The following is a 21192-nucleotide window of genomic DNA, read 5'->3' on the forward strand; positions in this document are numbered from 1 at the left end:
GAAGATGTTGCGCCGCCCAAAAATGTGACGTGTTGCACAAAAATAGGGGTGTTGTGAAATTCACTATAGATTACATTTTATAAAACCAAACAAATCCAGCCTGAAAATGACATGGGTAATGTGATTACATTCTGCATAAGAATATATATATATACATACATGTTAATTTAGTTTTTCATATATTTACCAGACCTCTTAATATAAACGTATTAACCTCCCCCCGTAAAATATATGTAAGCGTCCAAAGCCCGCCGATTCCACTTTGGCGCTTTCTCTACCCCTTTGCTACGAGCCAATTCTATGTGAGGCCGGTTGTGTGCTTATTTGACAGCCTCGTAATGCTTACTTTCTGCTTTAAATAGATTTAAAGCGTTCAAAACAATGTCGGAAGACGACTTAAGAGTACCGGAAGAGCTTTTCAAGGACGTGAAGTTCTACGTGGTGGGAGACATTGATCAGATGGTATATTTTTATTAAGACTGGAAGCTATTCAGTTAACCTATTGGCTAATAGTGGCTCTATGACCGCTGTTAGCATGAAGGCTAAACCATAGAAACACAGTTCCACTCATAGCGTGGCTAAGAATAGAGGACCTATTTGTACTGGCTTAATTAGGTGTAATTTCAGATCATGTTAGGCTTTTCAGTATTCAGGTAGCCCACACTTGTATATGCTGTGTCCTCCCTATTAGCAGCTGTTAGCCTAGCTACTCCAATTACTGACAACAATGCGTCAGATTTAACTTCTGGCTCATCTTTGAGTTGTGTTAGCGATTTGTTTGCGTTTGAATATAGGCATGTGTGAAAGATCGTTCAATGAAAGTGGTGTAATCTCTTAGAATGGTAGCTTGACTGTTAAAAAAATAGCCAAGTAAACTTTATGCGTTGGCCATAATGTGTCATTTCGCTTTATTATAGACCCTTACTCTCGTTTGTCATGTCATGTCATGCTTGGTGTTTAAATGGTTGTTTTCTTCTTGTCTAGGGTTTCAGTTGCCTTTATTAATCCATTAAGGGCTCACATCAACTAAGATCACAGATTCTGTTTTGTGCTTATTACTTGATGATTACTTGCTGACGTTCACTAATAGGTTGTTCAACTCCTGAAAGCTGGGAAAGGAAAGGAAGTGTCTTACAATGCCCTCGCCACACATATTATAGCTGAAGATGGAGACAATCCAGAGGTTGGGGAGTCCAGAGAGGTCTTTGATTTGCCAGTTGTGAAGGTAAACACACAATAATGCATGTAATGGTTTTGAAGCCAGACATTTAGACTTTGCCAATACAATCCACTTTTACAAACATCACCTAACCTTATTAGAATGCCATCACTTCCCTTTACTGAATATGCTGTATGTAATATTGAAATGTACATATTTAAATTGCCAAATAAACATTTAATACCTTCTGTTTCAGCCAAGTTGGGTGATACTCTCCGTAAAATGTGGAGACCTGCTACCGTATCCTTTCATTATTCACTGGTGTGAATATCCACAGTTGTGCTAGTGTTTTTGCATGTTTTATAAACTTTACAATCAATATATTCATGTAAATTTGCGAAATAATAATGATATAAAATGACTTAGGATTTTTTTATCTAAAGAACGTTATAATGATTGATTATTTAGATTCAAACTTTTTCATTTGTTTTTATCTTCTTAACTCTTAATGAATCAGTGTTACAGGATTTTCCCCAGAGTCAGGGCAAGTATTCTTTGGTGTTACAGCTTGTCTGCCACACGTAAGTTCCTTCTGCACAGTTCAATCTGTATATCACCATCTTTTAGTGTTAGACAATAGGTTTGATCACAGTGTTTACCAATCATGTCCTTTTTAAAGCTGTCAGAGGATCTCAACACACTTTGGGCCTTTATTACATTTTATGGAGGGGACTGTCAGCTCCACTTCAACAAGAAGTGCACCCATCTGGTTGTGCCTGAACCAAAAGGGGTAAGTCCCTCTAAACGTTACTAGTGTACAGAATCAGTGTTTCCTGTTGGTAGTTACATGTCAGTCTTGTTAATGCTGTTGTTTTTTTACTAATACTTAGTGCTGATATTCCATATTGCATTAACACAATGTCTTATGGTCTCCATTCTTTCTCCAAAGTAAAGTGGGGGAGATGTGATAAGATGCCCGGTTAAAGTTTATGGCTAATAGAGTGCCTTTAACAGTTGCTGGCTGCAAGTCATTGTAGGTTTACGTCTGCAGAAAGTTTGCTATTTGATCAGTTGAGGGATGGAGCTGAATTGCTGGTCTGTGTTTATTGGCCCCATTTCTGAGGCCTGTGGTGTCTGTGGGCTGTATTCTGAAAAGGGTCATTTTTATTGCCCCTGTCTTTACCGTCTCTGTTTTTAGAGCTTTCTTTTTATAGGCAGTTCTGCCCATTGTTAATCAAACAAATTAAATTTGTAACATCTGGTAAGCCTGTTGAATCCTTTCAAAACAAGCACATTGTGATATTGAAAAATTGTCTGTTTGCTTTCATGCAAATCAAGTTATTTTCACTGCAGTATCTTGGGGTTGTGATTTGTTTTTAAGTATTAGTCTGTCAAACATACATTGATATATTGGTATAAATCCAAAATGTGTCCTTCATTTGGGTTTTTCTGTCTTTCCAGGCAAAGTATGAGTGTGCTTTACGGCATAGCAACATTAAAATAGTAACCCCGGAATGGATTTTGGACTCCGTAAAAGACAAGAACCGTAAGGATGAGTCTCCATATCATCCACGACTTACATTATACGAGTCACCAGAAGAAGAGGATAGTGAGTATGAAAATGAGAGGAGCTCACGTTCTGGCGGCAGCTACAGCGATAGACGCTCACCTCGCTCCAGCCCTACATCGTCTCGTGATGGTTCCCCAGCAGGCAGGCGTTTACCCCTACCTAAACCTGGGAAATCAGAGTTGATGTTCGATGACTCTGATGACTCGTCCCCAGAGAAGGAGGACCGAAACCTGAACTGGACACCAGCTGAGGTGCCACAGCCCGGCCCTGCCAAGCGTCGACTGCAGCCTGGCAAAGAAGCTGGTCTGATCAATCTCTGTGCCAATGTTCCCCCTGTACCTGGAGGCTTTGGACCACCAGATGCTCGAATGGGTGGCACGGGTGCAGGTGTCTCTCTAGGGGCGGAGAGGTCAGAAATATTGGGAGGATGGAATCCAGCAGCCAGGACACTTCGGAACATTACTAACAACACAGACACACAACAGGTCTCACGGCCTTCCAATGTGGCACATGTAAGTGTAATGGTTATGAATGTAACTTCTAAAGTGTTAGAATTATTGCTCTATGTATTATGTTATTAGGGCTGGGCGGTGTGAAGTTATAAACTGCGTGATGGAAGAGAAACATGTTCTGCCATACTATTTATACTGTCGTAGACATGTCAGGGTGCCGATCAGTGGGCGGGACAATGAAGAATCATGGAGGAATGTGAAAATACAGATAATGTTTTTGTTATTAGGAGGGGTTCATTAGGCAATGCAAAGTGGAGATTATTCAAAATAATCAAATAAGATGAAGTACCTTTCATTTAAATTGTTCAATCCTTTGGATTAAACAGTAAATTAAAAAGTTTATTTCCAGGAACTATATCTTGACACATACCATTAAGGATAGGGTATGCTTAGTTTTTCCATGTGCATGATCAAATGTTCCAGCTTTTCATATTATACTATATTGACAGTGAGCCTGTATGAATGCGTTCCATGCATTCACACTATGACTGCTTTGCGATACTTGTTAGCAGGGGCGAAAATTTCATAAAAATGTTGGGGGGGACAATAAACATAACAATTCTCAAGAGCAATTTTTGAAGGGGACACAAAGGGTTTTTTTTTTTTGCCCCGTTTGCCCGTATTATTTTATTTCTTAAACAATTATTTTAAGAATTTATCATTATATTATTTACAATACACATATTTTAATGATATTTTTTGGGTGGGGGCAACCCCTCGCGATTTCCGCCTATGCTTGTTAGTACAATGACCTCCAGGCACATGCGCAGATGAAATAGTGAATAGGTGTGTGAGATTACAAAAGCAGGGCTGCACGCAAACCGGCTGCGGACTGTGCTTATGACGAATTGTATGTCACACGAAAAACACAATCATATTTCAGCCTTTAATGTGAAATACATTTACATTTATTCATTTGGCAGACACATTTATCCAAAGCGGAACACATAAGTGAATTATCTTAGGAGACAGTGGTACGGAAAAAGGCCATATTACAAAGTTACACTAGCATCAGAATAGTAGTATTCAAACAGATTAAAGTGCACAAGTATTTTTTTTTTTTTTTTTTGTGATTTGGTTAAGTGCTCATGGAAAAGATGTACTTTTAGCTGTTTTTGAAGACAGAAAATGAGTCAGCTTCACGGATGGAGTTGGGAAGGCCATTCACAAACATGGTACGGTGAAGCCGAAACTCCGGGAAAGTGTTTTGTGCCTCTTAGTGTTGGAACAACGAGGCGATGTTCATTAGCAAACCGCAGGCTTTTAATGGCCGTAAATACAATTACAATTGTTCATTCCATGATAGACAATTTTAGAAATTCCACCCGCCCTTATGTGTTATTACGGCAAACAGTAAATGTTTTTAATTCTCAGAAGCTTATTTTATTGAGGTCCGTGTAACTGCATCTTTGTCTGAAATCCAGATCCTCCAGAGTCTTTCAGCCACCTCTAAAGATGTGGAGCACCTGGGAAATCAAGGCCAGCCTGGTGTTCCCAACCAGATTCTTTTTAATCCAGTTAAGACCCAGCAGCAAATACCACCTGAAGCACAGCAGCAATTATTGCAGCAGCAACAGTCGCATCCACTACCACAACAACAGCATGCACAACAGATGGGACAACAGCATCCAATAATGCATCTTCAGCCACAGGTCATGCAGATGCACAACCATCAGCAGCCACAGCAGCAACAGCAACCACCACAACAGCAGCCACAGCAAGGCTTCCCTCAAATGCCTCCGCAATCTCATCAGTTCTTACAGCAGCAGATGCATCAGCAGATGTATGCACAACAACAGCAGCAACATGCATTTCCACAGCAACAAATGCGACCGCAGCAGCTCCCAAGACCACCCTTACAGCCACAACATGCATTGCAGCAGCAGTTGCAACAGTTACAACAGCAGCATAGGCTCCAATTGCAGTTACAGCAGCAACAGCAGCAGCAACAGCAGCAGCAGCAGCAACAACAGCAGCAGCAGCAACAACAGCAGCAGCAGCAACAGCAGCAGCAGCAACAACAGCAGCAGCAGCAACAGCAAAACCAGCAGCAACAGCAAAACCAGCAGCAGATGCACCAACAGCATTTGCAGCAGCAACAGCATTTCCTACAACAGCAGCATGTGCAACAACTGCAACAGATGCAGCAGCAGCAGCATTTGCAAAACCAGCAGCCAGTGCAGCATCAGAACCAGCAAGTTCCTCAACATCAGACCAAGACTACATTGCAACTTCCACTGATTCCTGCACAGCCACACCAACTGTTTGGGCACGAGCCAGGCCAAGAGAGTAAGTGCAATGGCTGCTTATCAGTGATAACACGCAGTCTGTTTGCACTGTATTTTTTTCTGGGAATAATGCTTATTGTTTGACAATAGATTTTTGTTTTCACAAATATGAGTTTTTCTGTAAGATTTTAATAATGTACCCAATGCCTAAGCAAAATGGAGCTAGTTGGAACAGTGGCTCCTAAATAGACTGACTCAAGAAATGGCAGTTGAATTTAACAATATGATGCATTTTTGTCATTTAGTCCCTGAGGATGGATTCCTTGTTGGCTGTGTCTTTGCAATTGCTGACTATCCAGAGCAGATGGCTGATAAACAGTTACTGGCTACATGGAAAAGAGTAAGTGACTCCACCTCACCAGCTATTAATGGGTCTGTCGAAAATGTTTTGTTGGGTATAAGCGGGATTTATCCAAATTTAGGACTTGTGCGCAGACGCCAGTTTAGAGTGCACAGAAGACAGTTCCAAGATTAGAAGAACAGGAAAGTAGGTGAGGGAGCATCCCAAGCCATCACAAAAAACCCAGTAAATGGCAAAATTTATGCTATTTAAATTAAAAGTGCACTTAGTAATTTTAAAATCATGTGCACTCATGAGTGTTAATGAAAATACTGTATTCATTTCTGTTGCCTAATAAAATCTAGCTTGTCTGTCTCACGGGGGCTGCCATGTTGATATCAAATGACTAGGTCATTTCGAATGATTAGTCGAGGTTATGGACAACATCGACGATAAAAGAATGTTGTTGTAGAATAGTCGTTTTATCTAATTTAATGTAACATGAGATCAGATATGAAACTAAATTTACATTTATTCATTTGGCAGGCGCTTTTATCCAAAGTGACTTACAAAAGAGGAAAACACATGTGAATCATTTTAAGGAGATGGGCTGTCAGTGGTACAAAAGTGCCATATTACTAAGTTTCACTAGCATCAGAATAGTATTCAAAACATATACAAGTGCAATTTTTATTTTTTATTTTTTTGGTTAGTGACTAGTTAAGTGCTCATGGAAAAGATGCGTTTTAAGTAGTTTTTTGAAGACAGAGAGTGAGTCTGCTTCATGTATGGAGTTGGGAAGGTCATTCCACAAATGTGGTATGATAAGCTGAAAGTCCGAGAAAGTGTTTTGGTGCCTCTTTGTGTTTGATTCAGACAAATGATGGTGAGCGAGAGGAGCACTGCATCTCATGCCTGATTTGAGGAGAAAAAAACACAGCTTACAGTCCAGATGCACTCCAAACATTTCAAACCGCTTCAGGTGATGTAGATTGCAAAGTATGAGGAAATTATACAAAATAACTAAATACAAAAGCACTCTCGTTGTGGAATAAGTGGAGTCGGAGCTGCCGTTCCACTAAAGACAAAACTTGCATGTCAGAACATCTATAAATGAAACACCCCACCGTTATATCTTTAATGCAACCTTTTTTTAAAGTTCAATTAATTGGGAAGCAGTTAATGTAAATATGTACAAAACTGGCATATCTCTGTGTGGTCAGCACCGCTTCAATGAGTTGTGTGAAGTGACCCGATCTTAGGGGAATAGATTGAAACTGCACCCGAATGATGACACTCTGGCGTGGGCACGCTCGTACCTCGCAGGGTCCCATGCTTGCTCCAGTTAGATATATGTTATATAATGTAATGGCTCACCGTGAAGTGAATCATAATACGTGTTGCAGTGTGTATCTTATCGTGAAGAAAATCGGTAATATGCAGCTCTTAAGAGAGTTTGTTTATTGTTAAAGATGGATCCAAAGTTGTTGTTTTGGCTTGTTTTCCAATATGAAAAACTCTTTTAAAATAAAGTACATTTACTTAAGGAGCTATACTGCAGAACATTTTTTTTTTTTTTTTTAAATATTTTAAAATATCTAAAAATCCTTAAAACAAGATACATTTACCTGAAGTAACATGTAAGAGATTTAGATTTGCTTTCAGAGAATGTATCTTGAATATCATTATATTTTGACTTTACTGCACTGGCAGAAGAATAAACAAGTGAAAAAATAGACTTGGATACAAAATGCACTTATATTCAAGATACGTTCTCTGAAAGCAAATCTAAATATTTTACATTTTGATTATCCAGTAACTGTATCTTGTTTTAAGGATGTTTAGATATTTCTAAATGGAAAACAAGACAAAACACTTGATTCCAATAGGATTTTTTTGCAGTGATTTTTTACTGAATTAACTTAATAAACAATTTTCCCCCCTTTAATTCAACGAATGACATTTAGAGGTATTTTTAAAAGATGCTTTATTATTAGTAAGCCTGTTTATTACAAGCTTTTAAGTCAAGGTACAAGCTGAATAGTCAGTTAAAAGCTAATGATTAATTGTTGCAATAATCGCCCGACTAGTCAAATAATCGTTCTAATAATCGCTAGATTAGTCGATTATCAAAATAATCATTAGTTGCAGCCCTACAAATGACCAGTGTAATACTTCAAATTTTTTGCATCATTTTGCATCATTCCATGCATCTATGTGTCTGTACAAGTCAAAGACAACTACCATATCGGCCAGTTGCTTTTCCCAATAGCAGTTGTGATGGAGAGCCTGCAAATCTCCATCATGGGATTTAATGTGTCAGTTATTGCAAATGTTATCTGTCCTATTTATTGTATTAATTGGTGATTTAACTCTCATGTATCTCTTGTTCTTATGAATTTATTCAGTGATATTTTATATAAAAATAGGGAGGTTTTTTATGTAACATTGTTTTTATGATTGCTTTTAAACACTTTATTTGCACATTTTGCACCTCTGACGAAATAAACATATTTTTGGAATGGCATTCCTTCTCTTTGTTGTATTTCTCCATGTGACTGCCTTGGTCCCCATCACAACAATTCAATTCAAACAAAGCAAATGTCAGGAAAATTAATGAAATTAACCAGTGTCTTTAACAGAATGTGATGGATTACACAAGTTAATTAAACATGTGATTCAATAGTAACTCTGAATATAAGTAAGAAGGTACAGGTCTAAAATCCACCACTTCACATGAATATCCTCTTAGATATTCTTGACAGAATGCATTTGAGAGATTTTTATCTTGCACACAGATCCTTCAGGCATATGGAGGGACTGTGGACTCCACTCTTAGTCACTGCACTCATTTACTTTGTGAGAGTCAAGTCAGCAACATGTATGTCCAGGTAAGCATATAAAATAATCTGTTATGAAATGGAACATTATCCTTGTCAATTCCCAATCATACAAATCCAGTATTCAGCATTTTTGTGGGAAAGAGTCCTATTAGTGATCTGTGCTTTTTAAGTCTATTTAAAGGAGTTACATTTGTTGTTGCCAGGCTCTAAGAGAGGGCAAGCGTTGTGTGACGGCTCACTGGCTTAACACTGTTCTAAAGAAGAAGAGGATGGTCCCACCTCACAGGACCCTTCATCTTCCCTTCAACTTCCCTCCAGGGGCCAAGCCCTGCTCACAGCATGTAAGAACCAGCCCTTTCTTTTTCAGGAGCTGTGTATGAGAGTTCAACATATACTCACCCTGTTTATTTTTATACATTTGTGTAGTGATATACATACATTTTGGGTCAACTTCTGATTTTGTGTTGTGGATTTGTTGTAACTCAGATTATTTCTGTGACGGGATTCGTAGACAGTGATCGTGACGATTTGAAGCTTATGGCCTATCTAGCAGGAGCCCGATACACAGGATATCTGTGTCGAAGCAACACTGTGCTCATCTGTAAAGAGTAAGAACAAGTGCACTCTCCTGATTTTGCCTTCTTTTGTTTACCTTTTTTTTTAAAGGCTGTTGGACTGAGATTGGTCTCTTGATTTAAAACTTGTTGGAATTTTTTTTTATACATTTTAATTTCAGTAAAATCAAAATGGCAGTAGAAAGTTTTGCTTGAAAAGAGTTATAAACTCTTTCTTTAGAAAACGTTAAATGCTTTCTTTACAGGCTAAGGTTAGGGTTTTTTTTTTTGGTCTCAATATGACCACTTATTGTAAACAATTCAATTGCTACACTTTGACGGGCTGTCATACTGAAATGCTGTAGAGTAGACACATTTTTTATTTTTAAAGGAATAGTTCACCCAAAAATCTAAATTCTCTCCTCATTTACACACCTTTATGCCATCCCAGACTTGTATGACTTTATTTCATCTGCTAAACTCAAATGAAGATTTTTTTGTAGAATTTCTCTGCTCTTTTGGTCTATACAATGCAAGTTAATGGGGGCCAAAATTTTAAAGCTCCAAAAATCGCACAAGTCAGCTTTAAAGTCATCTGTACGACTTCAGCGGTTAAATCAATGTCTTTTGAAGCTTTATGATAGTTGTAGGTGTGAAACGTCAATATTTTAGTCCTTTTTCACTTCCTTCTCAGTCAGTCTCCACTTTAATGTTCACTTTCTTCTTCTTGTATATTTGGTGATTCACATTCTTCATGAATATCGCCCCCCTACTGGGCAGGGAGAAGAATTTTTAGGAAAAATATTGGTCACCTATCATATCACTTCTGAAGACATTGATTAAAGCACTGGAGTCGTATGGATTACCTTTATGATGCCTTTTATGTGCTTTTTGGAGCATGAACATTTTGCCATACACATCTGGGATGGCATGAGAGTGAGTACATGATGAGAGAATTTTCATTTGTGGGAGAACTATAACTTTAAAGCTTTCTCTGTTCTTTTAGTGCTGCAAGTCAGTGCTCTGTGTATTGTTTTGCCTGACCCAAAACAGATTCAACTTGAATTCCCTTCCAAGGGTATTTTGCTTGCCATTTTAGCAAAAGTAGTTATTAAAGAAGTGATTCTAAACATTGTAACAAATATGTAATGAACAGGACAGAAATTGTTTTAAGATCTTTCTGGAGATTTCGCCAGCAAGTCTGTCTATTTTTAATTAGTCTTGCTAATGTGCTATGCCCCCCTTTGTCAATGCCATCAGACCAAGTGGGCTGAAATATGAGAAGGCAAAGGAGTGGAGGATCCCATGTGTAAACGCCCAATGGCTGTGTGACATCCTTCTAGGGAACTTTGAAGCTCTGCGGCAAATTCAGCACAGCAGATACTCTCAGTTTAATTTGCCTGATCCACTTGCACCCAACCCACATCTTGTGCACAATCTTCTGAGTAAGTCCCCCCCAAATATCAGCAATGTAACTGAGATTTTGAGTTGACTTGATGTTAGAGCTGACTGTTGAGGAGGTACAACATAACGTAATGTCGTTTTTGTGGTCAGGTGCCTGGCGCACTCCTGTGAAGATCTCACCGGAGGCATTGGCGGTAAGTGGGCACTCACACTGGCGCACTGATTGCTCTTTCTTGAATGTGATGCTTGAGTCTTGCATTGAAAGTCCTCAATGAATCCACATGAAGCATGTCTGGGCAGAAGTGTATTTGTGGATCTTTTTCTAACAGTCATCATTATGTTGTTGTTGTTGCCTCTCACAGAGCTTTCGTCTGCAGCAGAAACAGAAACCGAATGATGCTGTCCCGCAGCCGCCCAACAAGAAGCTCAAGTGAGTTCAAACAGTAAAAGATTGTTGCTCTCCCTGCAAGACATGATTTAGTGTCTTTTTTTATTTAAAAGAGTTAGATTATAGGGGGGTTACTGTTAAGATGAAGCAAATAGAATTCTACAAATGATGTGATCTTATCACTGATTAGCACTGTCCCCTCACAGCAAGAAGGTCCTGGGTTCGAGTGCTGGCTCAACTAGTGCTTTTCTGTGTGGAGTTTGCATGTTCTCCCCGTGTTTGCATGGGTTTCCTCCGGGTGCTCCGGTTTCCCCCACAAGTCCAAAAAACTTGCAGGTTAAGTAAATTGGAGACTCTAAATTGCCCGTATGTGTGAGAGTCCCCAGCCACTCGTGGTTGTGTCAGGAAGGGCATCCGGCTTAAAACTTGTGCCAGATCAAATATATGCAAGCGAACTATCACGAAACAGACCCAGCACCTACACTGGACAAACACCATGAAAGAGAGAGATGTGATTTCATTGTAAATAAATCAACTTTTATTAGCCTACTGATATGATTGTACTCTTCACAATTCTGCTAAAGCATATTTTCATATTTTTTTAACTACAATTTATTTATTTAGTTATAAAAAAAAAAAGTATGAGGGGAAAAAAACTGTACACCTTTAAGTCCACAAAAACTTGGAGAACTTTTAGAGCTAAAAGAGTACCAATTCAAATGTCAGAAATCATTGTTGCTCTCTTCATTTGCAGGCTTGAAGAGTTGCCAAAACCTACTAAAAAGCTTCCACTTGAGTCCACCCCTTACGTGCTTTTCACAGGTTTTGAACCCTTGCAGTCTCAGCAGTACATTAAGGTAACTAAATACATTCTCCCTTCCTTCAAAGTAATGCCACCTTGACCTAGCTGACCTTCGAGGTGGAGTCTTCAGTCTTGGATCTTCCATTTATATAACATCTTGGGGAGTCGTTTGTTGCCACTGTTGCATTTGGATTTCTCACTGCAGGGGATTTAGGAACCTAGGTTTAGGAAGTTCCAATAAATGTCATCAGATCTCTGTCCATCTTGAAGCACAAATGGACCTATACAGAACCACATCTGCATGCGTTCTCTGCTGTAGCTGTCAGCTTTCGAGACTGCTGAAGTTGTTTGAAGAATTGTCATATATGAAGAGCTAATTTCCTCAATGTTCAATATCACTGAGAAACACAGTACTGTGCTAAAGTTTTAGGCAGTTGGGAAAAATATTGCATTGTGAGGATTAGGGATGGGCATGAGGTCTTGGGTACTTTGCAACAATGGACGTGGCAACAATGATCGATCATGAAAACGATGATTGATAGTGATCACGTATGATGTGGCGATTGTTTCAAACAGCTAGACGGAACGCAGTTAAATGGAACAGAATGCAGCATCTTCAAAACTGAACTTCAACTTAACATGCATATTAAATCTCAATGATTATGGCATCTCCTGTTATTTGAACATAGTCACTAAAAAAACTGGTGTGCACTTACTAAGATTACTACAGTAACCCGAAGGAAGAACAGACAGACACGCACTGTGCACATTCCTTCAGATTTGGGCAGCAAATCTTCACATAATGACAAAATATGATGCATTTTATTTTGATAATGCAATCGTTTGTACATTTTGTAACATACTATTTAACAGCCTATAATAATGAATAGATGATACTCTGGAACAGCAAGACACATTGCAGCAGCCATAGACATTTGACAGACATGTTATTATATATACAGTTATGAACTTGTAATTGTCCCTTAAGTACTCGAGTAGACAAAATGACCAAAACGCCTATCTCTAATGAGGATGTCTTCTAAAATAATGCCATAAATAGTTTATTTATAAATTAACATCATACAAAGTCGAGTAAACTTAAAAAAGCTAAATCAATATTTGGTGTGGCCACCTTTGCTTTCAAAACAGCTCCAATTCTCCTAGGTACACATGGATACAGTTTTTCTTGTTCGCAGATAAGATGTTCCAAGCTTTGGAAATTTGCCACAGTTCTTCTATCTATTTCGGCTGTCTCAATTGCTTCAGACAGACTGACTCAATATTCAGTGGGGGGCTTTGTTGGGACCATGCCATCGGTTGCAGAGCTCCCTGTTCTTCTATTCTATTAGCAAAAGAAGGGTTTTGGAGTCTAATATATATATTTTTTTTTTCTATTGACACACTAAAGCTGAAAATATAAATAACCATCTTTAGACAAAATGTTTTTGTGAAGCATCTTATGTGCCTAAAACTTTTGCACAGTACTGTATGTTGCTCATTTCAAACATGCTTCAGTTGGGGTAACCCTTATGGTGTTCTGCTCACCCTCCCCTACATCCCTTTTTTCCCCTCTTAATCCCTCTCCTTGGCTGCAGAAATTGTATGATCTTGGAGGGGAAGTGGCTGAAAGCAATCAAAAGTGCACTCATCTGGTGGCTAACAAAGTGACGAGAACGGTGAAGTTCCTCACAGCCATTTCGGTAGTTAAGCACATAGTCACCTCAGAGTGGCTGGAGGAAAGCTGGAAAAGCCAGAAATTTATGGGTGAGTCTGTGTATTACCAGTTGGAAGTCTAATTTATGTTTCAATAAATCCTGACTAATGTGTGGTGGCCGTGTTTCATATCCCAGCCAGGAACATTTTGAAATAAATCAATAAAATATTAATATTATTTAATAAAAGCATGAAATGGGGGACATGCAGGACCAAGTTGTGAAATTTGAAGTAATACCAAGTTATTGAAAGTCAGATTGTTTTCATCAAATATTTTATTATGTGTCCAGGAGTGTTATTCATGTTTTTCTTAGATGTTACAGACATCACAGCTGATTTTCTATAAAGCTGAATAAATTATTATTATTAAAAGTTATGGCCAGCATCATCAAATCACTGCCAACCATGTTAAAATTAAAATTTGCATAATACAATTCTGAATCTGTTACTGATTACCATTTTCCCATGTCTGCTAAACATGATGAGTGGTCCAAATATCATCTGCTGCCTAAAACTGAACTTTTGATCAGATTTTTGGAGTGAATGTACTTAGCTGCATTGAAAGTTATAGGATGTACCCTAATTGCACTTTTCCACTGCACATTACGGTTCGACTCGCCTCAACTCTACTCGCTTTACTTTCTGAGCTTGCTTTTCCACTGCTGTATAGTGCCTCCTCAACGTGGGTGGGATTATAGGCTGATTGTCATAGTACACCACCGTGACATCATCTTAAACACGACACAAACATTACTGACAATAAACAATAACATAATCGCTAGCTGTTAGCTACTAGCTCATTGTGCTGCATAAAGCAGTTGTTGTATGGTGATTTTACACAAGTGTAACAGTTAAATTGGCCTGGTTGTTTTAGAAGCAAGCTTTCCAGTAGCTGGTCAACTAAAAGTGAAACTTTCAAGCAGAGTATAGAGTTAATGTAACAAAACATACCATCCTCCATCGTGGATCCAGGTCACTCTCCCTCCCATTGCTCGCCGTTTAGATAGCGTCCATTTGGTCGAACCACTTTTACTTGATGGTTCTGTAGTCACTAAGTTTTTTTTTTTTTTTTTACTTTTCCCTGCACTGTTGATGGTAGGTCCGTGTGGCCAACAGCTGATACACTTCCTGAAAGACTTTTTAGTTTTGCGTCATTTCTTTCTTCGCTAACGAGTGGACAGTCCGCACCTTGTTTATTGACCACGGTGTGGTTTTGCGCACAGCCATTTCTTCACAATTTGAAAGGCGCGTGAACAAATGATACTGTTATTGCTGTTGCTAATTTTAAAACTAGCGTGTTGATGTCCCGTGTCGGAAATCCAGTGACGCTGGTAGAGACTATTCTCTCTGACCAATCAGTGATCTGCAGGATTTTGACGTCACATTTAGTATCGGTTCAGCTCGCTTGGAACCGCCACGGAGGTGGTACTAAAAAAGTATCAGGTACTATCCACAGTGGAAAACCCCCAAAAAGCGAGCAGAGTCAAGTTGGGTCCAGTTGTACCGTGCAGTGGAAAACCCCATTACTTTCTATTTAGTGAAAATTACTTAAATTCCAGTGTGCTGTCTGTCTGCACTGGTCTCAGAACAGTTAGAAATGCACTTATTTTCATCCTAACTCCATATAATGCGATTTCAGCATTTGCATGAATACATTTATTCTAAATGTGAAAATGCATTGTAAATATAGTAATGCATTTACTATTGTTAATGAATAGAACCTTAATGTACAATGATAACAAAATAAAATAACACAATTTAGATTAAAATGAAGCTAAATGACCCACAGATGTTTTTTCATCTTTTGAGGGGAAATTGGTCCCATTTTCCACATATGTGGAATTCATGTTTACCAGCGCACTGACATGTGAATATGTATTAGATTTTTTTTTTTAAAGCGACATAACTAGAGAATGCTACTCATTATTATAATCAAACAGTTTTCAATAAAAAAAAACTTAGAGGTTTCTTACCAGAGGCACTTTCGCTGCATCTGTATGAACGCTTCCTGGAAATCAACGTCATACTGTTGTGTCACGAGACACTGTGCACCAGATGTTTACCCCTTCAATGACAGTGAAGAGTCTTGTTATCAGTATTCAGGCGATTTTAATTCATTAAAACGATGCGTTGCGTATAGCAAAACCAAAATACAGTCCACACATGTGGACGCAGGGTCGCACAAGGTTAACCAAGATTGGTAAATGTTGAAAAACATTTTCATTGTTGGTTCATGATACGTAATGTATTCAATAATAACATTGAAACTTTTTTTAACCTATTAATCTACATTTTTAATATTTTATCCAATAAAAAAACTCAATGTTTTGATGCAACAGATCAAATAAATAAACAAATGTATCAAAACATTGTAATTTAAACATCTTAGTTTTAGACTAGATTTAGTACTTTATATAAGCTCTAATATTTTCTACTATAAACATTGGCCTATTCAGACCAACCCTATTTATTTAAGAACACGTGTATTGGTTGATTCTGAAAATATCACTGCTATATTGAGCATTCTTAGTCCTAACTCAGTGCATGCATGTCTTTTGTGTCCAGACGAGCAGAACTATATGCTGCGAGATGCAGAAGCAGAGGTGCTATTCTGTTTCAGTCTCGAGGAGTCACTGAAGAAAGCTCATGCAGCAACACTCTTCAAGGTTAGGTGCTATGAGGATATTTGTAGTCCTTCCACTTCACATCTCCACTTTAGTGTGTGTTTGCACGTTCACGCACACAGACACAAACATTGTAGTTTATGTTACTGTGTTACTGTGCAGAACAATAGGCCAAACAACTGGCCTTCAGCATACATCTCAGCTCTGACATGTGGCCTAATTGGTTGTCACAAACAACTGTCTGGCTGACAAGTGTGTTCAGTCGTCTCTCTCTTCTTTCGACAGGGAAAGTATTTCTATATAACTCCAGGAATCTGTCCGAGCCTCAGCACAATGAAAATTATAGTGGAGAGTGCCGGAGGGAAAGTGCTCTCCAAGCAGCCCTCCTTCCGCAAGATCATGGAGCACAAGCAAAACAAGGTACTCTAATCAAATCCCTGATACAGGGGTGTGTGAGCTGTTGTATTGATGAGCCTGCTGTGCCAGACTCCGTTCTTTCACCTATTTACGTCTAACATAACAAAGTTGGTCCCTGGGTTTTGATTTGTTTTTGTTTCTTTGCATGGTTGGAATAATTACTTTGAGGCATAGATATGAATTATAAAGTACTGTTTGAGAGTTTCAAGGATTTTAGAGAACCACAGGTGCATTTCAAATTTTTGCAGTTGCTAAAAACTTTTATTTGGAAAATAAGTGGTAACATGTATAATAACTTTTTTATAGTCTTAGTATTAATATGTTATGCCATGTGTTTTTACCACAGTTAGGTTTTTTTTTTAAGCTACAACACATAGTGTCCTACTTAACTGTGGTAAAATCACTGTAACATGCCTTCTAGTGGCTTAATGATTTTTATAAAATGGAAGAAACTGCAATATGTTAAGATATCAATGTTCAATAAATCAGAAACTATTCTTCCATTATTAAATAGAAGTTGTTCATATACTTGCCTCAAACTTGGCTCATGCAGTTAGAGGTGCTTAGAACAAACGTTATATAGTAATTATATGACAACGTATGAATGAAATTCATATGCGATCAACTATTTGAAATGAATATTCCAGGTTTAATACATGTTCAGCTTAATCGACAGCATTTGTGGCATAATGTTGATTAGCACAAAAATTACTTTCGACTTGTTCCTCCTTTTCTTTAAAAAAAGCAAAGGTCGAGTTTACAGAGATGCACTTACAATTGAAGTGAATGGGGACAAGGAATGTGGCCAATTTTTGCAGGGTATAAACACAAAAATGTGAAGCTTATAATTTAATAGGATTTAAGGGTTTGGTGACATTACATTGTCATGGTAACAAGATTGTAAAATTTGCTATAACATTACACAGAAAAGGTTAGTAATTAATTTTCACACATTGAAATCATGTTTACATGCATATTATTAATTGCTGTACTTTGCTGTAAAAATAAATGTGGCTATACTTTTAAAAAAGTGAGTATTTCAACAAGTGCCTCACTGGAACCCAGAATTTTTATTATAATTTTTTTTTTAGCCCCTTTTTTCTCCCAATTTGGAATGCCCAATTCCCTCTACTTAGTAGGTCCTCATGGTGGCGCAGTTACTCACCTCAATCCGGGTGGCAGAGGACAAGTCTCAGTTGCCTCCACTTCCGAGACCGTCAATCCGCGCATTTTATCACGTGGCTCGCTGTGCATGACACTGCGGAGACTCGCAGCATGTGGAGGTTCGTGCTACTCTCTACGATCCACACACAACTTACCACGTACCCCATTGAGAGCGAGAACCATTAATCATGACCAGAAGGAGGTTACCCCATGTGACTCTACCCTCCTTAGCAACTGGGCCAATTTGGTTGTTTAGGAGACCTTGCTGGAGTCACTCGGCATGCTCTGGATATGAACTCACGACTCCAAGGGTGGTAGTCAGCGTCAATACTCGCTGAGCTACCCAGGCCCCTAAATTTTTGCTTTTTTTAAAGAAAAGGAGGGATGACTCAAAATACATTTTTGTGGTAATCAATCAATATTATGGCACAAATACTGTCGATTGAGCTTAAATTGCACTGAACTTGGAATATTCCTTTAATCTACAGTATATAATGCTTAACATATCTCTAATAATATCAGTAGAAGTTACTATACGTGTTTACATTTTTTTCCCAAACTTGGTAATAGTTATGCTCAAAAGTCACTTCTGTTGGTGTAATCCTAAACTGATGTACTTTTCATCCATGTTTGTGGTAGAATTTACCAGAGATCATTCTAATATCCTGTGAGAATGACCTGCATCTGTGCCGAGACTACTTTGTGAAAAACATTGGTAAGAGTGCACTCAAGTGTCATTCCTAAATGAAAACCTGTAGAGTGAAGCGGGCGCCACACTAGCTGATTTGTTTTCCAGCAATTTTCAGGTGTGAGCTTCATTTACATAATCGCTGGCCAGGTGGATTGAGACAAAGCACACATTAGCGTCTACCAGCGGAGGTCGTAAATCTCTTGACTGTCGGGACCCCCTGCTGAGTTAATGGGTCCAGCAACAGGAAAAATGAAACCAACATGACTGAAAAATATCGTTCTGTCACCCCTCCACCATTCTTAATCTGCTAGTGTGTCAAACCTCTGACTGAAGTGAGCGAGATCTCTCTAAAACAGTCTGCATGTGTTACACTCTCGATCAAAATAGTGTTTTGAGTTCGCTAGTGTGACGCCAGTTTAAGGAAAGATCATGGGAGTGTGTGTGTGTGTGTGTGTGTGTGTGTGTGTGTGTGTGTGTGTGTGTGTGTGTGTGTGTGTGTGTGTTTCGTAGACAATTTTGACATTTTTATTCTTTGAGTTTTTTCCTGACTAAAATAAATCTTAACCCTCCATTTGTCTTTTTGTATTTTAGATGTGCACAATGCGGAGCTCATATTGACGGGTGTGTTGACTCAGACCTTGGATTATGAATCATATCCTTTTAAAAACAAGGTTTAAAAACAAAACAACAAATTAACATATTTTTTGGTTTTCAGTGCACTGTGATCTTACGTAGTCATCTAGATCTCATTGATCATTATTTTGGATGTTTACTGTTTTCCTTAACAATCTCACATATAAATTTACATAATGTCCTTGTAAGGACATTAGTGTTATATGGTTCTGCTGGTGCCCTATTCCTGATCAACACTAAAGGTTAAATTTGAATGTACAGTCAGTATGTTAAATTTCAATGTTTGTATTTTATTACCTGATGAATAAATAATTTGTTACCAGTTTTGTAAACCAAGTAATAGTGATCCTTAATTAATTACTGTTATTTGTATTGATTGTTTAAATTAAGGCAAAGCTATGTTTTTACTGTGATAAATGTCTGATCCTTTTATGATTTTTGAATAAAATCTGAATTTAATTTGTAATCAAATTGCTGTCAATCTGATATATGTATATAATGTGTGTATATATATATATATATATATATATATATATATATATATATATATATATATATATATATATATATATATATACACGTGTGTGTGTGTATATGTGTGCTGTCTAATTCTTATATACGCACCATGCTATGTTCTATTCCAACGTTGAGAAGTAATAGTGAAAAGTGGACGAACCACACAGTTTGGCAGGTCACGAAATGTATTTACACAATGGCTCCTAATCATCTCTTTTCACTGACGCTTTTGGGAGTACACATAGTGCTCTGTTCTTATTGAGGCATTCTTCTCTTAAAAGCATTATTCCTGATAGACAAAATTCAATTAAATGCTAATGAAGTGTTGGAGTACTTACCGGTGGAAGGCAATTGTGTGCTGTCAGACAGTTCGCCTGGAGTGATCCCTTGGCTCCTGAGCTGGGTTGTAGAGAGGAGCTGGTAGTAATGCCCTCTTTAATTGGATAAATCAAAACTTGCACAGCCAAGGTCATGTGCTAGAAATGCAACTGGGGAAACAATAGGTGGTTCACTCAGTGCGCTGGTTCACCCTTGCTAGTGTGAAAATGTGGAGTCGGTCCTTGTGTTCAGTTGGTGTGCTTTTTTTGCATACTTTCTTAGTGGGTTTTCATGTGTGGTCTTCAGAAATCTTTTGTTATTGAGGCTAGCCTTTTCTTATTGCATTAGAAAAATGACTAGACATTCTTTTGGAAACTGTACGGGACACCTTCCACAAAGCCTCATGGTAATCCGTAAAGGTCTTCTTTACCTTTAAAAAAAAAAAAAAAAAACCTTGAATCCAGTATAGTGGAATGAGACATGAGTTTTTTTAGCATCTGTCTCTTATTTTTCCCTAGAAAACTACTGTTAAGCATTTCATATGGCTCTATGGCCACAAATATGTCTTTAGAGCATTGTTAGCTGCTTAAGTTTGGGTTGTGTTTTGAAAAGGGTAGTTGACCAAAAACATTTCATTCTGTCATTTGCTCACCCTCAAACTGACTTCTTCCGTGGGACACAAGACGAGATTTTGGGCAAAATGTTCTATGGAAGAAAGTCAAATGTGTTATGGAGCAATATACGCGTTGGGAAATGGTGACAGAGTTTTCCTTATTGGGTGAACTAACCTTTTAAACTCTAGTAGAATTGATTGACAGACATAAACATGGGTTTCAAGTACGTGCTTCCAGCTCCCTTTTCGTTCTACAGATAAAATACACTCACCTAAAGGATTATTAGGAACACCTGTTCAATTTCTCATTAATGCAATTATCAACCAATCACATGGCAGTTGCTTCAATGCATTTAGGGGTGTGGTCCTGGTCAAGACAATCTCCTGAACTCCAAACTGAATGTCATAATGGGAAAGAAAGGTGATTTAAGCAATTTTGAGCGTGGCATGGTTGTTGGTGCCAGACGGGCCGGTCTGAGTATTTCACAATCTGCTCAGTTACTGGGATTTTGACGCACAACCATTTCTAGGGTTTACAAAGAATGGTGTGAAAAGGGAAAAACATCCAGTATGCGGCAGTCCTGTGGGCGAAAATGCCTTGTTGATGCTAGAGGTCAGAGGAGAATGGGCCGACTGATTCAAGCTGATAGAAGAGCAACTTTGCCTGAAATAACCACTCGTTACAACCGAGGTATGCAGCAAA

At 38.3% G+C, this 21192-nt stretch overlaps 1 protein-coding gene across 2 annotated transcripts; it reads left to right on the plus strand.

Annotated features, from left to right (window-relative positions):
- The first annotated feature begins 257 nt into the window (after positions 1-257).
- On the plus strand, positions 258-19463 carry LOC127644777 (PAX-interacting protein 1-like). Of its 2 annotated transcripts, XM_052128154.1 has the most exons (21): positions 259-462; positions 1091-1225; positions 1416-1459; positions 1677-1740; positions 1839-1949; positions 2621-3241; positions 4666-5530; positions 5775-5869; positions 8608-8700; positions 8856-8993; positions 9139-9260; positions 10467-10651; positions 10761-10804; positions 10973-11040; positions 11753-11855; positions 13396-13564; positions 16079-16179; positions 16423-16557; positions 18358-18433; positions 19001-19060; positions 19203-19463. In XM_052128154.1, the coding sequence occupies exons 1-21, from the start codon at positions 382-384 to the stop codon at positions 19217-19219; spliced, it is 3327 nt and encodes a 1108-aa protein (XP_051984114.1). In that variant the 5' UTR covers positions 259-381; the 3' UTR covers positions 19220-19463. The 2 variants fall into 2 exon arrangements, with proteins under 2 accessions (XP_051984115.1, XP_051984114.1); XM_052128155.1 differs by lacking the exon at positions 19203-19463 and having other exon boundaries at positions 258-462; positions 18515-19059.
- The last annotated feature ends 1729 nt before the right edge of the window (positions 19464-21192 follow it).

Source organism: Xyrauchen texanus, chromosome 6, assembly GCF_025860055.1.
Source record: "Xyrauchen texanus isolate HMW12.3.18 chromosome 6, RBS_HiC_50CHRs, whole genome shotgun sequence".
Lineage (NCBI taxonomy): Eukaryota > Metazoa > Chordata > Actinopteri > Cypriniformes > Catostomidae > Xyrauchen > Xyrauchen texanus.

Coding starts and splice junctions, on each gene's coding strand:
- LOC127644777 (XM_052128154.1), top strand. CDS start 382: ATGTCGGAAGACGACTTAAGAGTACCGGAAGAGCTTTTCAAGGACGTG. Junction 1,741..1,838: donor TTACAGCTTGTCTGCCACAC/GTAAGTTCCTTC, acceptor TCCTTTTTAAAG/CTGTCAGAGGATCTCAACAC. Junction 1,950..2,620: donor TTGTGCCTGAACCAAAAGGG/GTAAGTCCCTCT, acceptor CTGTCTTTCCAG/GCAAAGTATGAGTGTGCTTT.